General features: G+C 38.2%; 1 protein-coding gene across 1 annotated transcript; it reads right to left on the reverse strand.

Moving 5' to 3' along the window:
- Positions 1 to 18130: 18130 nt before the first annotated feature.
- Positions 18131 to 20154, reverse strand: LOC119628753 (uncharacterized). Its single transcript, XM_038012198.1, has 2 exons — positions 18734 to 20154; positions 18131 to 18236 (listed from the first exon to the last, which is right to left on the reverse strand). The coding sequence occupies exons 1-2, from the start codon at positions 20152 to 20154 to the stop codon at positions 18131 to 18133; spliced, it is 1527 nt and encodes a 508-aa protein (XP_037868126.1).
- Positions 20155 to 20492: the final 338 nt, after the last annotated feature.

Here is a 20492-nt window from a genome sequence, read left to right on the forward strand (position 1 = left end):
GTTGCAAATTCTCGCGAAATTATGATTAGCCTTGATAAATGATGATGAAATCATCTTTACCTTAATGAAAAGAAACCTATTTCAGATGATTTTTCTACTAACAATATGCAATACGAATTATTCTATGTAAATTACGTAGCTAGCACGTGCTCACAAAATACCTTCATGCTTACAGAGGACTACATATGTTATGCAAATCAAGTTGTAGCTACTGACAGGCCGTTGTGACTATACTTGAGACTTTAGAACTTATATCTCAAGGCGGGTGACGCATTTACGTCTTAGAGGTCTATGGACTGCAGTGACCACTAAACACCAGGTGGGTCGTGAGCTCGTCCATCGATCTAAGCAATAATAAATACATCATCCGTATTTTCCCCCTCGATACTAAGGTACGAGTATTCTCTTGCTTCATTTTCTGAAACTAGACGGTTATATTAATTTTCTAACAAAGCAACTTTTGCTGTGTCAATCTCTTTTGTGCTATTATTTCGTCTTACTCATTCATTCAATTCATATCATAACTGAGTCTCAAGAAATGGCGAAAAAAAAAGATGTGTGGTGTCGTGGGACACCGGATAGGAACGAAGTTCCTTATTATAAAAATATTAATTTAAAGTTCTATTTGAGGTATAAAAAAAATAAAACTGGAGATTTCGCAACAATCCACGGTCATTCGGTAACGTGCGAACTTATTGTGGTACACTTCATTCACGGTTGTTTGCATAAGAGTTAGTGTATTGCGCAAACGAACGCTCTGAGATCGTGGTCAATGAATGATAAAAAAATATGTTATTTTTTATACGTTATTACAAAGATAAGTCGTACACTGTGTGCATTACTAATTTGTACGTTATTACAAAGTTAGGTCGTACACTGTGTGCATTACTAATATAAAATTTAAAGTTACGGACGTTTTTTCTCGGTTAGGGTATCCCTCCGCATCGCCCCATAAGGAATTTCGTTCCAAAACCGATACAAATAACATATGTGGTTTAGAATTTAAAGGAAAAAAACACGCCTGTATAGCCAACCCAACTAAAAAATAATTTCGTATTTTTTATTGCTAAGTTAAGAAAATATTATGTTGTTACCAGTCTTTGATGCGTGTGCCAATTTTCAAATTAATCGCAACTCTTGAAGTCGATCAAAATGCCGTTCAGAGTTCAAAGATTCCCTTAGATACAACAAAAACGTACGTAGGTAAGTATCGACATAATGAAGACGTGTTAAAAAAAAACAAATGCGTAACGGTTTATTGAACATATCCGAACGTGGCGTAACTGCTGAACCGATATAAGAGGCTTACACCTTTAGACATAACAGTTATTGTCGGTGACACAAACGATCTCGCACGATCCCCGGATAGCCTCTTTGCAGCTTAACTTAGCTTATATTTTCGATCCGGGCCGTTTAAGTTACGAGGAATAAGCGGGAGAACCATATTTTCTTTTACAGCGCTTGGTTCTTTTATTTTTTATTGCTTAGATGAGTGGACGACCTCACAGCCCACCTGGTGTTAAGTGGTTACTGGTGCCCATAGACGTAAATGCGCCACGCACCTTGAGATATAAGTTCTAAGGTCTCAGTACAGTTATAACGGCTGCCCCACCCTTCAAACCGAAACGCATTACTGCTTCACGGCAGAAATAGGCAGGGTGGTGGTACCTACCCGCGCGGACTCACAAGAGATCCTACCACTAGTAAGCGGTTTATAGGACACGACTTTGAAAGGCAGTCGTCGTGGCCTAACGGATAAGACGTCCGGTGCATTCGTGTTGAGCGATGCAACGGTGTTCGAATCTCAGGCGGGTACCAATTTTTGTAATGAAATACGTACTCGACAAATGTTCACGATTGATTTTTACTGTGAAGGAATAACATCGTGTAATAAAAAACAAACCCGCAAAATTATAATTTGCGTAATTACTGGTGGTAAGACCTCTTGTGAGTCCGCGCGGGTGGGTACCACCACCCTGCCTATTTCTGCCGTGAAGCAGTAATGTGTTTCGGTTTGAAGGGTGATAGGATAGGGGAGGTATACTTGAGACCTTAGAACTTATATCTCAAGGTGGGTGGCGCATTTATGTTGTGGATGTCTATGGGCTCCAGCTACCACTTAACACCAGGTGGGCTGTGAGCTCGTCCACCCAACTAAGCAATAAAAAAAGGCAATCCAGTTTTGGGTATCATCATCACCAGCCTGTATCTCTCCACTGCTGAATGTAGGTCTTTCCCATAGTCCGCCACAATGAACGGTCCTCCGCCTTCCGCATCCAATCTCTCCCAGCATATCGCCGCAAGTCATCGGTCCAACGGGCAGGGAGACGCCCAACGCTGCGCTTACCGGTACGCGGTCTCCGGTCCGGGTTTTGGGTATGACAAAGTTAAAATATTTTACTGACAGTCCGAATAAACGTTATACGCATAGGTTAGTAATAGGTTAGTAATAGGTTAGTAATAGGTTAGTAATAGGTTAGTAATAGGTTAGTAATAGGTTAGTAATAGGTTAGTAATAGGTTAGTAATAGGTTAGTAATAGGTTAGTAATAGGTTAGTAGTGTAATTGTTTAATTGTATATTGTGAATAAAATTATTTCCTTACATTATAAGTCAGATTAGTTTTTGTTATCGTGTTGTTTTGTCGTATAGTTAGTTGTGAGGAACATTGTGTACAAATTCAGCACTTTATCTTGTTTGGTCGTGCGTACATGGCTTATTATATGTTACAAGCCAGATTTTGTTTCTTTTTACTTGTGTTTTTATGTATCTTTTAGCTTGTGATGTGTATTGTGTGCTTAATAAAAAAAAAAAAAATAATCTTGAAAAGATCGTTAGAGCGTTTCAGGTTTTTTTTTCTCTACTATTTAATGATAGTTACCGCTACACTTCTTCCTACAGAATTAAGCAGAACGCTTTAGTCGTCGCCAGTATAAAATAAAATAACAGAACCTTATTTAAATTTAGGCACAGAACAATGTTGGTTTAGGATTTTCAGGTCATGAATGTTTCTGTTATTTCCAGGACAGTGAGTGAGGTTGAAATAATATTTTGGCGTTTGTATTTTCGCACTCAATTCATCTATGAAATGTAACATCAAAGGATTATGTTATTCGACAATATAGTCAATTTCAATTTAAAATATTTATTAGAGTGATAAAGCTTGAACGTTTATTTCTTTGCCGGCGAAGGCAGATGAGGATAAGGCATACCTGACGGTAAACGGTGATCGTCATTCATGGACGGTAGGACATGGGCTTAGCTATTCCAATACCGCCGAGGACTCTCGATAAACCACATTTGGAGAAGGACATACGACAGAAGGTTTGTAACTGTGCTTGAGATCTTAGAACTTATATCTCAAGGTGGATGGCGCATTTACGTTGTGAATGCCTATGGGCTCCAGTAACCACTTAACATCAGGTGGGCTGTGAGCTCGTCCACCCATCTAAGCAATAAAAAAAGGCCACAGGAAAGCAAATGGAGGGTAATTGTTTTCATTGCTGGATAGTAATGGAAATGTTTTAATGATGTTTTATATATGCATTCTTATCTGTTCTTGTAGCAGATGGTACGATGATAAATAAACTCCAAACTTCCTCGTTTGTTATAGGAAGAGGACACGTTTGTGGTGTTTCCCGTTCCGGAATGGTAGGCGGATTCTAGTTTAGCGGGATATCGGGCCTAGAGCGATATCCCGGATATCCAATGATCGGAGGCGCTGGCGGGACATCACAAGGAGTAAAATCATGTCGAATTATAATGGTCACGACCCTCAGCAGTGAGGAAACGACGCGAGGAGGAGGAGGAGGAGGGCCTAGAGCAGTCAACGGTTGACTGCTCTACCAACTTTTCGATAGATCTACCAACTTTTAGTGTCGTAATCAAACCTACAACTTTGTAGCAAAAATGTACCAACTTTTGAAGTTTTCAAAAAGTTCAAATCAAACCCCCATGAAAATAATATTGAAACTATATTTTTTTATTTTTTTTTTCGTAATCTTTTCAATTATCACTATTTTCTATTGATATTTTGAATATTAGCGGCCTGTAATTCTGTTTTATCATTGGATTTCTAATTAAAATAGTTCAAATAAGTTTTATCCAATCGAAAAGTAAATTAAGGATGCCAGATTCTTATTGGAGGGTCTCTAAAAGACTTGAAAAGTATGGGTGGTAGATCTACCAACTTGTCATAGTAGGGTTTGTTGGAAACTACCAACTTGTAGAACCCTATCTCCCACCTTGACGAATTTCGAGTTGGCAACGCTGGCTCTATCAACCTCTATGACTTCATCGATCAGGCGTCCTTAAGGGGACTGGACGTCTAATTGACTCGTAGCTCATGGTCGCACTTTCTACCTCTTCTGATTCTGTCCCAGGCGGGCGGGCTGAGACGCTCGGGCGAAGAGTCCAGGAAAACCGGCGGGACTATATCGTTGGATATTGAGAACCTGGCTATAAAGACATCTTTTTTTTTATTGCTTAGATGGGTGGACGAGCTCACAGCCCACCTGGTGTTAAGTGGTTACTGGAGCCCATAGACATCCACAACGTAAATGCGCCACGCACCCTGAGATACAAGTTCTAAGGTCTCAAGAATAGTTACAACGGCTGCCCCACCCTTCAAACCGAAACGCATTACTGTTTCACGGCAGAAATAGGCAGGGTGGTGGTACCCACCCGCGCGGACTCACAAGAGGTCCTACCACCAGTAATAATTAATTACAATAATTTTTGGAATTATAACTCGAATGGATTACCGCAGCAATTTTTGTATTGCCATCAAATGAAAATACCGAAAGATACTGTTGTTATATTGGTTCAAAGGGCAAATTCTTACATTTTAGACCAAAACTAGTAAATCCAGGTGTGGAATTCGGACGATATAAACTGCCCTGTATTGGCTGCCAATCTAACCGTCTCTTATACAACGACTAAATTTGTGTTTGCGGTCTCGTCCATATTGGAATAGTTCAGGTTTTAGTGTGTAGATCTGAATAATGAATATAACCGTCAAAATACCTACTTAGTTTGGTCTATTGTTTAAGGTCTGCTAGATAAAATTTCAACGAAATAGAAATATGTATTTAGTTACAGTACATATTATTATATTGTTTAGTTTTATTACGATTATCACTAAGACTCCATGTAAGTAAACAAATATCTCTAATGCTGTATCTAGTTTTTGCATAGCTTCTATTGCATAGCTTCTATCGCGGGTCTTGAGCGCGGCGAATGAATCAAGAAATTCCGTAACGAAAGTAACCTGACACCCCCACTACGTCTTCTATGTAGCTCGCATTCAACACATTCACACGTTGTGCTTGTGTAGTGTTTGTGAATAAGCGCGCGGCGTGACGTCGCACTGCCGCATGCATATCATGAAAAGTCTGCCCATCTCTCCCTCGCGCGATCTAGGTTATGAGTGTGAAAGGGACAGTTAATGTTTTGCTTTTGTTAATGTTTATAAATATAGCGTAGTCTTATTTTATTGTTATTTTAATATTACTATTGTCGATTTATAATTGCATAGGTTGATAAAAAATGCAATGCAATAGCTTTACCGCGGCAGTCTCCGAGTGCCACACGTGTTTTTTTACGTTCGTCAAAATTGCAAATAATTTACGGGATTTAAATTTATGTGCGCATGCGAAAATAGTGGTATCGAACTGATCAGCCGTAAAACACAAGCCATATCGAACCTTATGCCAAAAAAAAAAAATACTGAAGTTGCGTGAACCTCGCAAAATTGGATGTCCCTATATGAGAGTAGCGTATTTTATCGTTGGAAAAAATGATAAATGCGCATTTTGTTGCGGAGCCAGTGAGGCGAGAAATCAAAAAATCGAAAGTACTATCGCGCTGGAGGTCCCTGTTAAATGAGCTATGAACACGGTAGAGAGTTCAGCATCTAACACCGAGAATTTGTTTTGTTTTGTAAATCCTTTAAATAACATCAAATGACTCTTGCATTTCTCTTTCAGCTGTCATTGCAAAGGATATTTAAGGCGAAGAAAATTTCGCTTTTCAGGAGTTGTTAAAACGTTAATGACAAAAATCTGTGAGAATATTCCCGGACGGTGTAGTTATATGGTGTTTTCATCCGTTATTACGGGAGTCTACAGAAATCTGGTAGTATCTGCGTAAGTTGCACTACTACAATATTCATTATGTAGATCAAAACAAACAAATCAAACATTTAAAGCCCTTAATCTAATAAAATTAATATTTTAAACAAACTGAACTTTCTTTTTACTGAATGTCAGGCTTCAGTGAATGTCATTCAAGAAAAATCCTTTTTAAAAACTAAAAAGTTTTAGACAATGTAGGTTTTTCTTTACATATATTATTATATCAAGATATTTAGCACCAGAACTAAAGCTAACTGCAGCTAATTAAACCTTGTTTAATATATTGTAAGGAGGTATTCTAGTTATTTTTCCAAACACATATAAAATCATGCAATGCAATGCAAAAGTATGCAATTTAACGTGCCACCAAAATGTAGTTGTTCAAGTCTAGTACTTTTAATTAACGATTTCTTAAAATTGTTTGCCAAATTACATCAATGACGTGTTTTTTTTTTTTTATGATTGAAGAATTACTGGTGGCCCGGAGGCCTTTCCAGTTTCACCAGGACAGGTGGGCGAGCAAAGGCTCAGCCAGGAGGGGTGGGATTTGCTAACAGCTACCCGAGTGCCTCCGAAGGAGACCTAACAGCTCAAGAGCAGCTGCTTCGCGAATGAATCTACTACCGGATCGGAATCGCGACCCGCTGAGAAGGTCCGGCGAGAAACTCAGCGAGCTGATTCATGGGTTAGGTTGCACGGCGAACTCTTTGTCGAGTTCGACGAGTACGGTTACCGGGGTCCCTAAGCCTGCTCCTAGTGTTAGAGCTGAAGGCGTCTAATGCAAAGGTTATTGGATCTGATGGATCCGTAAGGACGTGTCTAGGGCGTCGACTGTGACTGGCTCCTGCGTGATCAGGATTCGGGGAGTAGTCAGCGGCGGCAACGATAAGGCGATTATCATGACGCATAGCCTTATCGAAGTATCGTTCCGACGCTGACTTCATGTATTTCCGAATTGATTCGAGGCCCAGGTCGTCGTGTAGGTCAACGTTCCTCACGAACCATGGAGCTCCAACGGCCAACCTGCAAAAGCGGGATTGTAGAGATTGGAGGGTGTCTATGTGTGTGCGGGCCGCGTGAGCGAACACCACACTCGCGTAAGTCATGACGGGCCTTATGCAAGTTTTGTAAAGTGTCACCTTGTTCCGAAGGGACATTTTACTCGGCTTACAGATCCAGGGGTAGAGTCTATCGAGAATAAACGCGGCACGGTCACGGACTGATTTTATATGCGGGCGGAATGTCATCGATGCATCCAGGGTAACGCCCAGGTACTTGACCTTCCTGGCCCAGGGTATGGGTTGTCTAAAGAAAGTAATCGGGGGTGTGAGATTCCTCCTCCTAATCCGGGAGGAAATCCGTGTGGAGCTTCCCCTCTGAAATAGCACCGCAGTATTTTTCGATGGGTTGATGTCTATGCGCCATTTTCGGAACCACTGTCCTAGGGCTAGGGCTGCGCTCTGAAGCTTCTTCGCGATTAGGCACTTGTTTCTACTGGAATAGTAAACAGTCGTGTCGTCGGCGAATAAAGCTAAATGGGTCGGCGGCGACCGGGGAATATCGTTAACGAATAAGCTAAATAGGAGGGGTGAGAGGACAGAGCCTTGCGGGACTCCAGCTGTGAGAGGTCGTGGGGAGGAGCGAGTTCCCTCGACTCGATATCGAAAAGAGCGGTTCGACAAGAAGTCCCGTATGATGAGCACGAGACTATCCGGCACACCTATGTTGAATAGTTTGAAAATCAAACCGTTGTGCCAGACTTTGTCGAACGCTTTTGCGACGTCGAAGAAGAGAGCTCCCATGTATAACGGTTTTGGTCGATTAAGCCCCACAAGAATGTGCTCCGTGAGGCGGTGCACCTGTTGAACGCATGAGTGATTTGTACGGAATCCGAATTGTTCATCGATGAGAATGCCCTTGGATGAGACGAAGTCTCTGAGGCGTTTGTAGAGCAGACGCTCATACAGTTTGCCTAGAGACATGAGGAGGCTAATCGGGCGGTAATCAATGACCTGAACTACACTCCTAGATGATGGAAAAAATACTTTCTCACCACTTGGAATGAAAATTATCTAACAATTTAAATACTCAAGGCAGTTCGCAACGGTGTGACATTCAGTAGGTGTATGCTTGTATGTATTATAAAATAGGTTGAAATTTCCCTTGTCTCTCAGTACATTTTGATGCAAGGTCTCTAATTCACCAGAATTATAATATAATAACATATTTCGATTAGCATGTCATTAAAGAAAATGTTATTTATCTTAGAGCACTAACAATGAGCAATGGTAAAAAATAATTGTGCTTTTTTTTATTGCTTAGGGGGGTGGACGAGCCCAGACCACCTGGTGTTAAGTGGTTACTGGAGCCCATACACATATACAACATAAATGCGCCACCCATCTTGAGATATAGGTTCTAAGGTTACTACGGCTACCCCACCCTTCAAACCGAAACGCATTACTGCTTCACAGCAGAAATAAACAAGGTGGTGGTACCTACCCGTGCGGACTCACAATAGGTCCTACCACTAGTAATTGCGCAAATTATTATTTTGCGGGTTTGATTTTTATTACACGATGTTATTCCTTCGCCGTGGAAATCAATCCTGAAAATTAAAATTTGTTAAGTACGTATTTTATTAGAAAAATTGGTACCCGCCTGCGGTATTCAAACACCGGTGCTTCGCTAGATACGAATACACCGGACGTCTTATCCTTTGGGCCACGACGACTTCAGAGCCACGACGACTTCAAAATTATAAAGATTAAAAAGATTAATTTAATAATTATTGACCTAATCGTGTTTTACAACCTTTTACTTAAGTCAAGGCATTTTATATAATATCGTTATATCATCACTTCGGCTGTATATCAGGTATACACATAAAGTAATTTACACCTATTTGTTACTTATCATAATCCATGGCTTCAGTCATAACAGTTTGATTGCTCAATTCTAAACGGCTTAGACGCTTCCACGACGAAATTCATTCCGGATTAATGAATAAGGTGATCCGCCTCAAAAATTTAATTACCCTCCCAATTTAAACTCAGGATGAAATTTATAGACGGCTGTTATCATTTATCATCCGTCCTTATTACAGATATTGTCGGTTGTCCCGTATAAGCAGGATAGCCAGAGAAATCGCATCGAAATGGTTTTTGTGGATTTCGCTTAAAGATCTCTCATTGTCATTGAATTTTACATTTTGATTTGAATATTTTAGGATAATATTTTAATGTTCAAGTTTCTGAATACATTTTAACTATCTAAAACCCTAAGAAAATAGAAGAATATTTGTGGAAATCTTAAATCGTATCTCATATTATGGCACAATTAAACTCAGAAACACTTTCGTACCAAGTAAAGTTGAATTTTATCAACGAAATTCGTTAACCCGAACACATAATTTGTCCATTGATACAACTTTTATCAAACATTCGTGGAAGATCTTTTGTAGCTTTGTATAAGGTACAATTTTGAATAACTTAAAATATCCATATAGCGATTAGGCCGTCGCGATATTACGATTCTATAATTAAAAAAACTAAAATTAACTTAAATTATGCGAACAAAAACATTGTTAATAATGTTGAAACAGAATACTTTTAAACAGATAGCTACGGAAAAGTAGTGTCACTATAAATAAATTGAATAATCTGTTGACTATTATGAAAAAAAATTAAGTAAATGATGAAAAATAAAAATGTGGTAAATTTATTGAAAATTGGAGATATTTTATAGTATTCAAGAGATAAGTATAATTTGTTTACATTCACTTTGAAAGGTTAATTTAATTGAGAAGTGGGCGAATCTCGAACAAATGATAAGTCGAAATAAACATCGAATGCATTGTTGCATTGTCGAAAGCATTTTTAGATAGAGATAATATATTGTATTTAGGCTCAGAGGACGTTTCTCGTGATTCAAGTTTTTTTTTTTGGAACAAAGTTCCTTATCGCTTTGTGAAAGGGGGCTAGACGGAAAAAATTCTTACGAAAAGTTGTCACGACACTTTTTAGATCCGTCATTCTGACCAATCAACGTGTAGGCGCTTATCGCGTGACATTGCTCGTATCCGATTGGTCCGCGTAATGAGTACAGTTTCTCGAGATAGCGTTTCAACAATAGTAATTTAGTTCATAGTATTGTTTTTTTCTTCTTCATAATGCCGTAATTTATTATTATAACTTAAAAAAAAATTACAATTCCTTCACTAATTAATCGAAAGGAACTTCGTTCCATCCGGGTGTCCCTTGACACCTCTGAAGTTTTTTTGTTGCTTAGATGGGTGGACGAGCTTACAGCCCACCTGGTGTTAAGTGGTTACTGGAGCCCATAGACATCCACAACGTAAATGCGCCACCCACCTTGAGATATAAGTTCTAAGGTCTCAAGTATAGTTACAACGGCTGCCTCACCCTTCAAACCGAAACGCATTACTGCTTCACGGCAGAAATAGGCAGGGTGGTGGTACCCACCCGCGCGGACTCACAAGAGTTCCTCCCACCAGTAATTACGCAAATTATATTTTTTATAATTTTGCGGGTTTCATTTTTATTACACAATGTTATTCCTTCACCGTGGAAATCAATCGTAAACATTTGTTGAGTACGTATTTCATTAGAGAAATTGGTAATATTACTGTGAAACAAATTATGTATTTAATACGAAAAGCGATACAGAAAATACTGAAAATAATCAATTTGAATAAAGTTTCCAAATACCTCTGAGCGACTTAAATCTAACTTTCTCTTTGAAGATCCGATTGTAGTCAAATTACAAATTACTTTGGAATACATTTTTCAATTTCCACTTGTTTCAAGTCTTTGAACGGACGTCTACGCTGCAGGAGGTAAAATCGCGGTAAAGCTTCCTTCCAAACTTTCATATTTCAAAATTAAGTATGCTTAAATCGAAATCAGTAAGAATAAAGGGAATGAGGGCCTCAGCATAACAAAACCGTTATTAAAATAATAGATTTCTATGTTTCAACTTCTTTAATGTATCCTAACTTACGAGTTTTAGTTTCGTAAAAGTTTTCTTGTTATAACTTCACCCTCATTTCGTTGTTGGTGGCTATAACTCTTGTAACAGTGCGATGCAAATGTTTGAACTTCGAGCCGAATTACTGTCACGGCTACTCCAAGGTAATGTACGCTTTAATAAAAAAAAAAAATAGTTGTTGCTAGAAGAAAACGAGGTGTTGGAGTCTGGTAAAAGATCAAATTATGACCGTATTTGGAAATTCATCTAACTAAATAAATAACGGATACATATTTAGATCAGGGTAAATGTTAAGTGTTGTAATATGAACTGGGTAAAATTTGGATATCTTGGAGAGAGCTCAGGGGAGTCTATTTGTGGCTTTTGGACCTATAATAGTCCCACATATAACAGGGCTCTTCGGTGCAAAGATTTAGACCCAACCCAAAAAAATATTAAATGATAAGGCCAAGTACAATAATTTAAAACAAGAGACTTACATTTAGAAGTTATTTGAATATTCAACAAGTAATGTTGACAAACAAAGCAGAAATATATCACTAGTTTGAGGTACATATAAAATCAGTAAATGCAGCAAACATCAGGATTAATATTTCCAAAACTAAAGGATCCAAAAATGTTACTTGTCTATTGCTATTTGGTGTCATAATGGCTATTCAGAGATATTTTGACTTTGTACTCATATTAAAGACGCCTCAAAAGAAAAAGCAATATCAATGAGCTTCTAATTCATTATTTCAGGAACATCGTGTAGGTAATAAAGATACGTATCTTCATAAATTTGGGTAACTCTTGGTGGCATATTGTGATCCTGTATTTTCAAGTGGCATCATCTTGTATATTATTCATCACAAGGTTACATATTCCCGATTCAAGGAAAAGTAGAGAACGTTCAAGTAATCATCTTGAGTAATAAAACATAAAATTCTTGATGTGCAACCTCAATGGGGTTTATTTCCCTCACGCGTTTTAATTAGCCCTATTGTAGATGTGAGAAATTTAATAGTGACTTTGACCTATATTCATATATTATCTAAAGCAATAAAACACAAAACTCTTACCATTAAATTAAAAAAAAAACATTGACCTTATTGTAACTCAGTGGCAACAAAGTTTGAAATCCCATTACTTAAGTTAAATGATGAATTATCACTACAACTAAAAAACAAAATTGCTATGGCAATAAACTGGTGCAATCCGGGCTGCTCATTACACAGTAAGTATATGAGGTATTAAGTCTAAAAGTTGAAAGCTTGGGCTGTAAAAGAGGAGTGGCGAAGCTCGTTATCTGAATACTAAAAGCTCTATTACCTGTTGTTCTCGATTTAGTTTTTATGTGTACGATTTTTGCAACTTTAAAATATATTACGTTATTTTACTGACGAGGTAACGGTTGCAAAGCTATCGGCGGATTGAAGATAGTCGTTAAAATAGTTAATGGCTTGGGTTTAGCACTAAGGTGAGCATTCGCAAAGTATTTTCAATTGTGTATATGTTGTCTGTTTGTTGAATGAATTTTTTTTTAATTCATAAGTCGTGAAAGTCGGTTGCATGTAGCAGAGATGCGATTGTTGCAATGGATGTGTGGAGTAACGAGAATGGATGGAATACGGAATTAATATGTTAGAGAAAGCCTGAAAGTGGCATCTGTGACAGAGAAGCTGGGAAGTGCGCGTTTGGGATGGTATAGAGATGTGATGAGACGAAATGAAAATGAGGTTGGTAAGAGAATGTTAACTATGAATGTGGAAGGATATCGAGGAAGAGGTAGACTTAAGAAGAAATGGATGGATTGCGTGAAAGACGATGTGTAAGAGGGAAGTGAGCGAAGAAATGCTATATGATAGTAGAGTATGGAAAGAGAAAACATGTTGCGCCGACCCCAGGTGACTGGGAGAAGGGCAGGATAATGAATAAAGTCGTGGTTACCGGAAGCTATCTTTACTGATATGAATACAATTAAAAATGAATATACGCAAAACGATGAGCGTTTGTAAGCACAGCATGCTACGTACATTGAAGAGTTATAGAAATGTGGATTGTATTTATAAGTATTATTTATAATAATAATATACACATTGTTACCTTTAAAATTTCCAGTTTTTTTTTTAATTACACAGAAATTTTGGTGTGACTGGGTTAAAAATGGGTATCAAAATCAATGCAACTTACTGCAATTTATATCCCATAAGTAGCTTTAATCATTATGACGTCAAAACGATCGGAATTTCGGATATGTTTGTTGATTCATGACCTAGTTAATTCGCGCTATCGATATGCAGACTGCAGTGTTGACTTTTCACTATTTTAATGATGCAGGGGGTTCTATTACTCAAACAATCAGGTGTTACAATAATAAAATTAGTGATTTAAAGCTTGTGGGTTTGTCCATGACCACCACGTGCGACCGCTGTAATCAACAATAGGATTTATGGCTCTGCGTTTGCCCACCACTACGACTTCATTCGGTTTTACCCACACTTAATTAAAATCACTACTTAATTAGATCACTAATTGATTACATATTTTAGATTTTAATGGATTATGAATGTAACAAATTCATCATGACTATAATTTATGAATGTTATATTATATATTATATTATATATTATATATATATATATATAAGTGTAGCTTCCAAACAGTGAAAGATTTTTTCAAATCGGTTAAGTAGTTTCGGAGCCTATTCAATACAAACAAACAAACAAATCTTTCCTCTCTATAATATTAGTATAGATTATTTAAAAATGTCGAAAACGGTATTTGTTCGAAGTATAACTCAAAGACCCTTAGTAGGGACGAGAGGGTAATTTAATTTTTCAAAATACACTCGATATAGGAGTGCTACCTCCGCTACACCTGCTCCTGTCTTGAACTGTTCTAATATTATCGTTCCGTTATTATTTGAGTTGTCCAACAGATTGTATATGAGAACTATATTTTCACGATGAAGGAATAAAATTATTGTAATAAAAATCAAAACTGGTAAAATTTATAAATTTATGTACTTATTTACGGAAATATACATCATGTCTATCCACGGTGTGATATATATGCTACACTAGGTTAATAGCACGACCTCCAGTATACAGATAGAACACTAGATACTTGACAGATATCTGTATCTCAATATCTTTATATTTTTCGAGTCGTCGTGACCTAAAGGATAAGACGTCCGGTGCATTCGTGTTGAGCGATGCACCGGTGTTCAAATCTCAGGCGGGTACCAATTTTTGTAATGAAATACGTACTCAACAAATGTTTACGATTGACTTTCGCGGTGAAGGAATAACATCGTGTAATAAAAAACAAACCCGCAAAATTATAATTTGCGTAATTACTGGTGGTAGGACCTCTTGTGAGTCCGCACGGGTAGGTACCATCGCACCGCCTATTTTTGCCGTGAAACAGTAATGCGTTTCGTTTGATGGGTGGGGCAGCCGTTCTAACTATACTTGAGACCATAGAACTTATATCTTAAGGTGGGTGGCGCATTTACGTTGTAGATGTTTATGGGCTCCAGTAACCACTTAACACCAGGCGGGCTGTGAGCTCGTCCACCCACCTAAGCAATAAAAAAATAAAAAAGGTAAGCTGAGGAGTTACGTCAGCCGACAATCGTCCACTGCTGGTTACAGGAATCTCCCAACTTACACCACCGAGTCTATTATGTCTTATTCAAATTGAATTAATCAATATTTCGTAGATCTCAACAGAAATGAAAATCTTTCTAATATTAAAGCCTACGAAACTATTTTGCATTAATATTACCTACAAACGTAAACAAGGTGGCTTAACGAAGTTGAACTTTTATTAAGACGTCGGGAGGAAGGCCTAGCATTCCATTCCGTAATTTGGAGGCGAAGAGCGCGTGACCGGAATGCGACCGGTCACCAATGGAGTCATTACCGATAACTAATTGCGTCTACATTTTCATAACTTTGTACTCGGAGGATAGTTATTTATAAGTTATGTTGTAAACACGATTTTTGGAACGGTTGGTGTTTTTTTTTTTTTTAACGTTTATTTCCGGCTAAATTGTGTGTTTGATTTTTGTCATTCGCTTCACAATGGGGTTTTAGTGTTGTTAATGTTAGTGTTTATAAAAAAAAAATTTTTAAGCTCTAATGGAGATTAAAGTTATAGTCTGTGCAGGTCACACAATATGAAAAGGAGGGAATATCAAAACTCGATTTTTTATGGCTTAGATGTGTGGACGAGTTCATGGGCCACCTAGTATTGATATAATCTTTTTTGAAAAAAAAATATAGGGATCCTTACTAAAACTCCAATAATGTAGCCCAAGGTGTAAAAAAAATACCTGAAATATTCTTTACATCACGTGCCCTGCGAAAACGATTGATGATGGAATAAAATAATGTACTACGACTTTGTAGAACACATTATTATTTACAAAAAGTGTCGCAACAGCATGTCTAACTATTATAGTTGTGCCGCTATAAGTGTTCCTTTATTAAAAAAATAAAACAACGTCAAATATCGTTAAAATTTTTGTTAAAGACCCGAGCGGAGCCGGAGCGGGCTGCTAGTATCTAATATAGGTGGGTAAATAGTGCATTTTGGTTAAGAATTATCAAAATTGTATATTTCGTAATGAACATAGCAACATCTGCTGTTCATCAAACGTTGATATCCGACGGCGCTAGCGTTGATGACAATTGCGGTCTGCGATCAATTAATATGTATCGTGCAGTTACCTATCTAAAGGCTAGCTTCCATTGTTTGCGCTACTAAAGATCAAACTTTAATAATCAGTAACAGATCACGGTTAGCGTGGTAAGGACATGTTATTGTGATGCCCACTATACGCCTTTTGGTGTCATTTACGTTAGATTAACATTTAACCTTCGAAATGGCAATACTGAGAGTTTTTTGACAATACAACAGATTGTTATTTTATTAAACAGACAGGATATATTGTTTGTTTTGAATTTAGATGTTTGGGACTGGAAAAAGGATAAGTTTTAGGACTCACTCTGTATTTCGTTGATGCACTATTAAAGTTTTCTCACTGGCGAGAGTTATATGTGCTGATTGATCAACAAATCACAATTTTATTGTATTTGCACCGGCACCATGTTTTAGTTTTTTTTACACACTTCGCGCCATTTTCATACGCGCATAGTTTTTCTTGTAGTGTCAACAGATGGCGTGGATAGGGGATTGAGGAAGGAATAAGGAAAAGGAAGTCCCAACATTTCCCCCCACTTGAAATCATTGGAGGATTTCAAAAGATTTTAATAAGATAATAAGCTGTGGTAACTAAGGTACCTAGTGAATTAGAGATAATAATATGCTAAGAATAAAGTAATAATTAAGATAAAAATAATAATTATGTGAATAAATAAACTATTATATTAAATTAGATAATAGTATAAAGTAAATTATAAAGGTTACAAGTTTTCGTGAATTGGCAAAGGACACAACTTTGTAACTGGTCGGCGCAGCAGACCGTGAGCTGTTTGGACAGTGACAACCCGTACTACGCCATCAGAACCGGGATGAATTATGCTAATTCTGCCGATACGCCATTCCAACGGTGGAAGGTTTTGATCCACGATCATAACTATATCTCCCAGCTTAACGTTACCGTGTTGTTTAAACCATTTAGCGCGTTGCTGTAATGTATGAAGATAATCCAAGTGCCAGACACGCCAAAAACTTTGAGTTAGCTTTTGTAGCATCTGCCATCTAGAACGAACTGACATTTGTATATCAGCAAGGAGAGGCTCGGGTAAGCTCACTAGAGGGCTCCCTGTCAAGAAATGCCCAGGTGTCAATACGTCTACCTCGTTGGGGTCAGAAGATACCGAAATTAATGGTCGTGAATTGAGAATAGCTTCAATTTTGGTAAGAATCGTTGTTAACTCTTCAAAGGTTAGGATTTGACTTCCGATTACACGTTTCAGGTGATACTTCATCGATTTTACCCCACTTTCAAATATACCTCCAAAATGACTTCCGGTTGGCGGGTTTAGTTTCCATTGGATTTCTCGGTTTATCAAAATAGACTCAACTTCAAGATTCTTACTTAGCATTAATTGATGCATCTCGCTAAGATAGCGTTTAGCACCCACGAAATTCGAACCACAGTCTGAAATAATAGTACTACATAAACCACGACGGGACACAAACCTATCTAGAGCAGCAATAAAGGCCGAAGTGGAGAGCTCAGTTACCAATTCAATATGAATCGCCTTAACCGCTAGACAGACAAATATACAGGCATAAGTTTTATATGTTTTGGCATTTCGTCTGCGACTTTCTTTCACGATAAAAGGTCCTGCAAAGTCGACACCTATATTTTGAAAGCAACGAGCTGCTTGAACTCGGATAGAGGGAAGATTACCCATTACAGGTTGAAAGGGTACAGGATTTACTTTAAAACAAGTGACGCATTTGGAAAGCCGCGATCTAATAAGATTACGAATACCTAGGATCCAAAATTTTCTTTGAATTAAAGATTGTAACGCACGAGGTCCACAGTGTAGAAATAAACGATGGTAATAATCAATAATAATCAGAGAAAGATGGGAGGTTTTTGGCAACAATAACGGATTTATAGCTGATTGTGGCAAGTTTGCATTTTTTAATCGTCCCCCCACTCGTAACAGACCCCGTTGATCGAGAATTGGCGCTAACTTTATTATAGTGCGAGAACAAGATTTTCCACTTTTAATCGCACTAATTTCGCTAGCGAATGTAAGAGATTGAACATGTTTTACAATGGTAAAGAGAGAGTCTTCTAGTTCTGTAAAAGTTAAAAAAGATTTGATACGTTTTTCTGGCGGACGAGTTGCGTTTGCAATAAAACGTCGACACCAGGCAAAGATGCGTTGTAGCCTCAACAATGAAGAGTACTTCTCAATTAACTGAGTTAGAATACTATTGTTAGAAGATTCCAAAAGAACATGGCACAAGAAGCTGGATTTTACTTCGGCTAATTCCTTTAAATAAGGTAATTTGTCAGACACCGGCCATGTAGAAGAATTCGAGACTATCCATTTGGGTCCTGTCCACCAAGTGGAACAAGCCACAAGCTGAGAGCAGGTAAGACCACGACTGCAGTAATCTGCTGGATTATCATACGTTGACACGTGATACCAATTTTCGACAGACAAATTATCTAACAGCTTCACGACACGGTGTGCAACGAAAGTTTTAAGACGATGAGGTGCTGTTTGCAGCCATGATAGTACAGTTGAGCTATCAGTGAATGCCCATATCTTTGAAATTGTTATGTTTGAGGTTTGAGTTTCATTTAGTAAATTACTAATATGCTTCAACATTTTTGCTAATAATACAGCACTACATAGCTCCAATCGGTTGACAGTAAGAACTTTTAATGGAGCTACTTTAGATTTTGCAATAAGCAAGTGAGATGTAATTTCACTGTCGGTAGTTATACGTAAGTACACAGAACAACCATAAGCCTTGGTAGATCCATCACAAAAACCTACAAGTTCGTATGATTTTGAATGAAGAGGTACAATTAGTCGAGGAATTTTAACATCCTTCAGATAGTGAAACTCAGATGTAAATAGATGCCACTGAGACAACATATCTGACGGTACAGTTTCATCCCAGTCAAGCTGAAGACGCCATAGTTCTTGTAAGGTAAGCTTAGCTATTAGAACCATTGGGGCCAACCATCCGAGTGGATCATAAATTCTGGCGACGTTTGATAGAATAGCACGTTTTGTATTCCCTGGAGCGAGTTCTGATAAAGCATAAGTAAAGTTATCATCAGCTGGATCCCATTGGACTCCAAGAATCTTGATACTTTGTTTTTGTTTTTCATCACAAAATGTTTTTGGAACCTGACAATGTTCCGTTGGTATCTGGGTGAGGAATTCGGGTGAGTTGCTACTCCATTTACGTAATTCGAACTTAGCACACGCTAACATTTGTATTAACTCTTCTTTATGTTTCAGTGCAGTTTCAATAGATGTAGCTCCAACAGTGATGTCATCCATGAAAGTATCATGACGAAGACTAGCAGCAGCTAAGGGCCACTCTTTTTCGTAGTCAGAGGCTAATTGATGCAGAGTACGTATTGCCAGATAAGGGGAACTCGTAACCCCGTAGGTTACCGTTTTCAGCTCATACTCAGTTACAGGATCAGAAGGAGAATCGCGCCAAAGTATATGCTGCCATCTTCGGTCTTCTGGCCTGAGTTCGATGTTTCGATACATCTTACTGATGTCGGCAGTAAAAACAACAGCATACAACCGAAATTTTGTAAGTATATCTCCTATATCGTTTTGAAGTTTTGGACCAGTATATACAAGATCGTTAAGAGATTTGCCATTGGTAGTTTTGGCGCTAGCATCAAATACAACCCTAAGTTTAGTCGTTGTACTTTCCGGACGAATGACACAATGATGAGGAATTATATACTGCCCGGTTTTATTCGAGTCAGCGCTAAGCTCCATATGCCCTAACAACTTGTATTCGCGCATAAACGCGGTGTACTCTTTTTTCAACTCTAAGTTTCGATCAAGGCGTCGTTCTATGTTAACGAGCCGAGAGAAAGATTGGTTGAAAGAATCGCCTAGTTGACTGATAGGTTCTTTGAGAAGCATAGGTACAACATACCTGCCGTCGGGATTACGATACGTTAGATTTGAGTACATTTGTTCACATTTAATATCTTCAGGGTTTAAGATAACCTGACTTGGAGGTTCTTCTATCTCCCAGAATCGCTTGAGTCCCTCGTCCAGAGAACGTGTGGATGCTAAGAGAGAAGATATTGTTGGCGGAGGTAAATAGTTTGTATTAAGTTTGCCGGTGATGACCCAACCAAACACGCTGTGTAAAGCTACCGGTAGGTTATGACTGGGCTGAACGCGTTGACCGTCATAAATACTATGGAACAGTTCTGCGCCAAGTAGTAAATCTACATTTGATGGTTTATCAAAATTCTCATCTGCGAGGACCAGATGTTTAAAAGAATCACGAAGATTAGTAGGTAAGTTTGTAGCAGGCATTTTACTCGTTATAGTATTTACTACGATAGGATTAATGTTGAAATGAGGATTTTCTGAAGTACGAGAAAGTACAGTGCAAGAAGTAACTCCAGTCACGTGATGTACAGCATTTTGACCTAGACCAACTACGGCTAATGGACAGCGACGTAATGGTAAGCCCAAACGTTGACAACATGACTTGGTAATGAAACAATCTTGAGCACCACTATCAATCAACGCACGTACAAGAAATGATTGATTAGTACTGCGAGGATGACGAACGCGAACTACACAAGTACCCAAAAGAACTACCGAGCGACTGTAGCCCACATACGCATTAGTGGAGGCTGCAGTGCTAG

This window comes from Bombyx mori, chromosome 7 (genome assembly GCF_030269925.1).
Source record: "Bombyx mori chromosome 7, ASM3026992v2".
NCBI lineage: Eukaryota > Metazoa > Arthropoda > Insecta > Lepidoptera > Bombycidae > Bombyx > Bombyx mori.

Coding starts and splice junctions, on each gene's coding strand:
- LOC119628753 (XM_038012198.1), bottom strand. CDS start 20,154: ATGCCTGCTACAAACTTACCTACTAATCTTCGTGATTCTTTTAAACAT. Junction 18,237..18,733: donor GACTGGGATGAAACTGTACC/GTCAGATATGTT, acceptor ATAATCCAGCAG/ATTACTGCAGTCGTGGTCTT.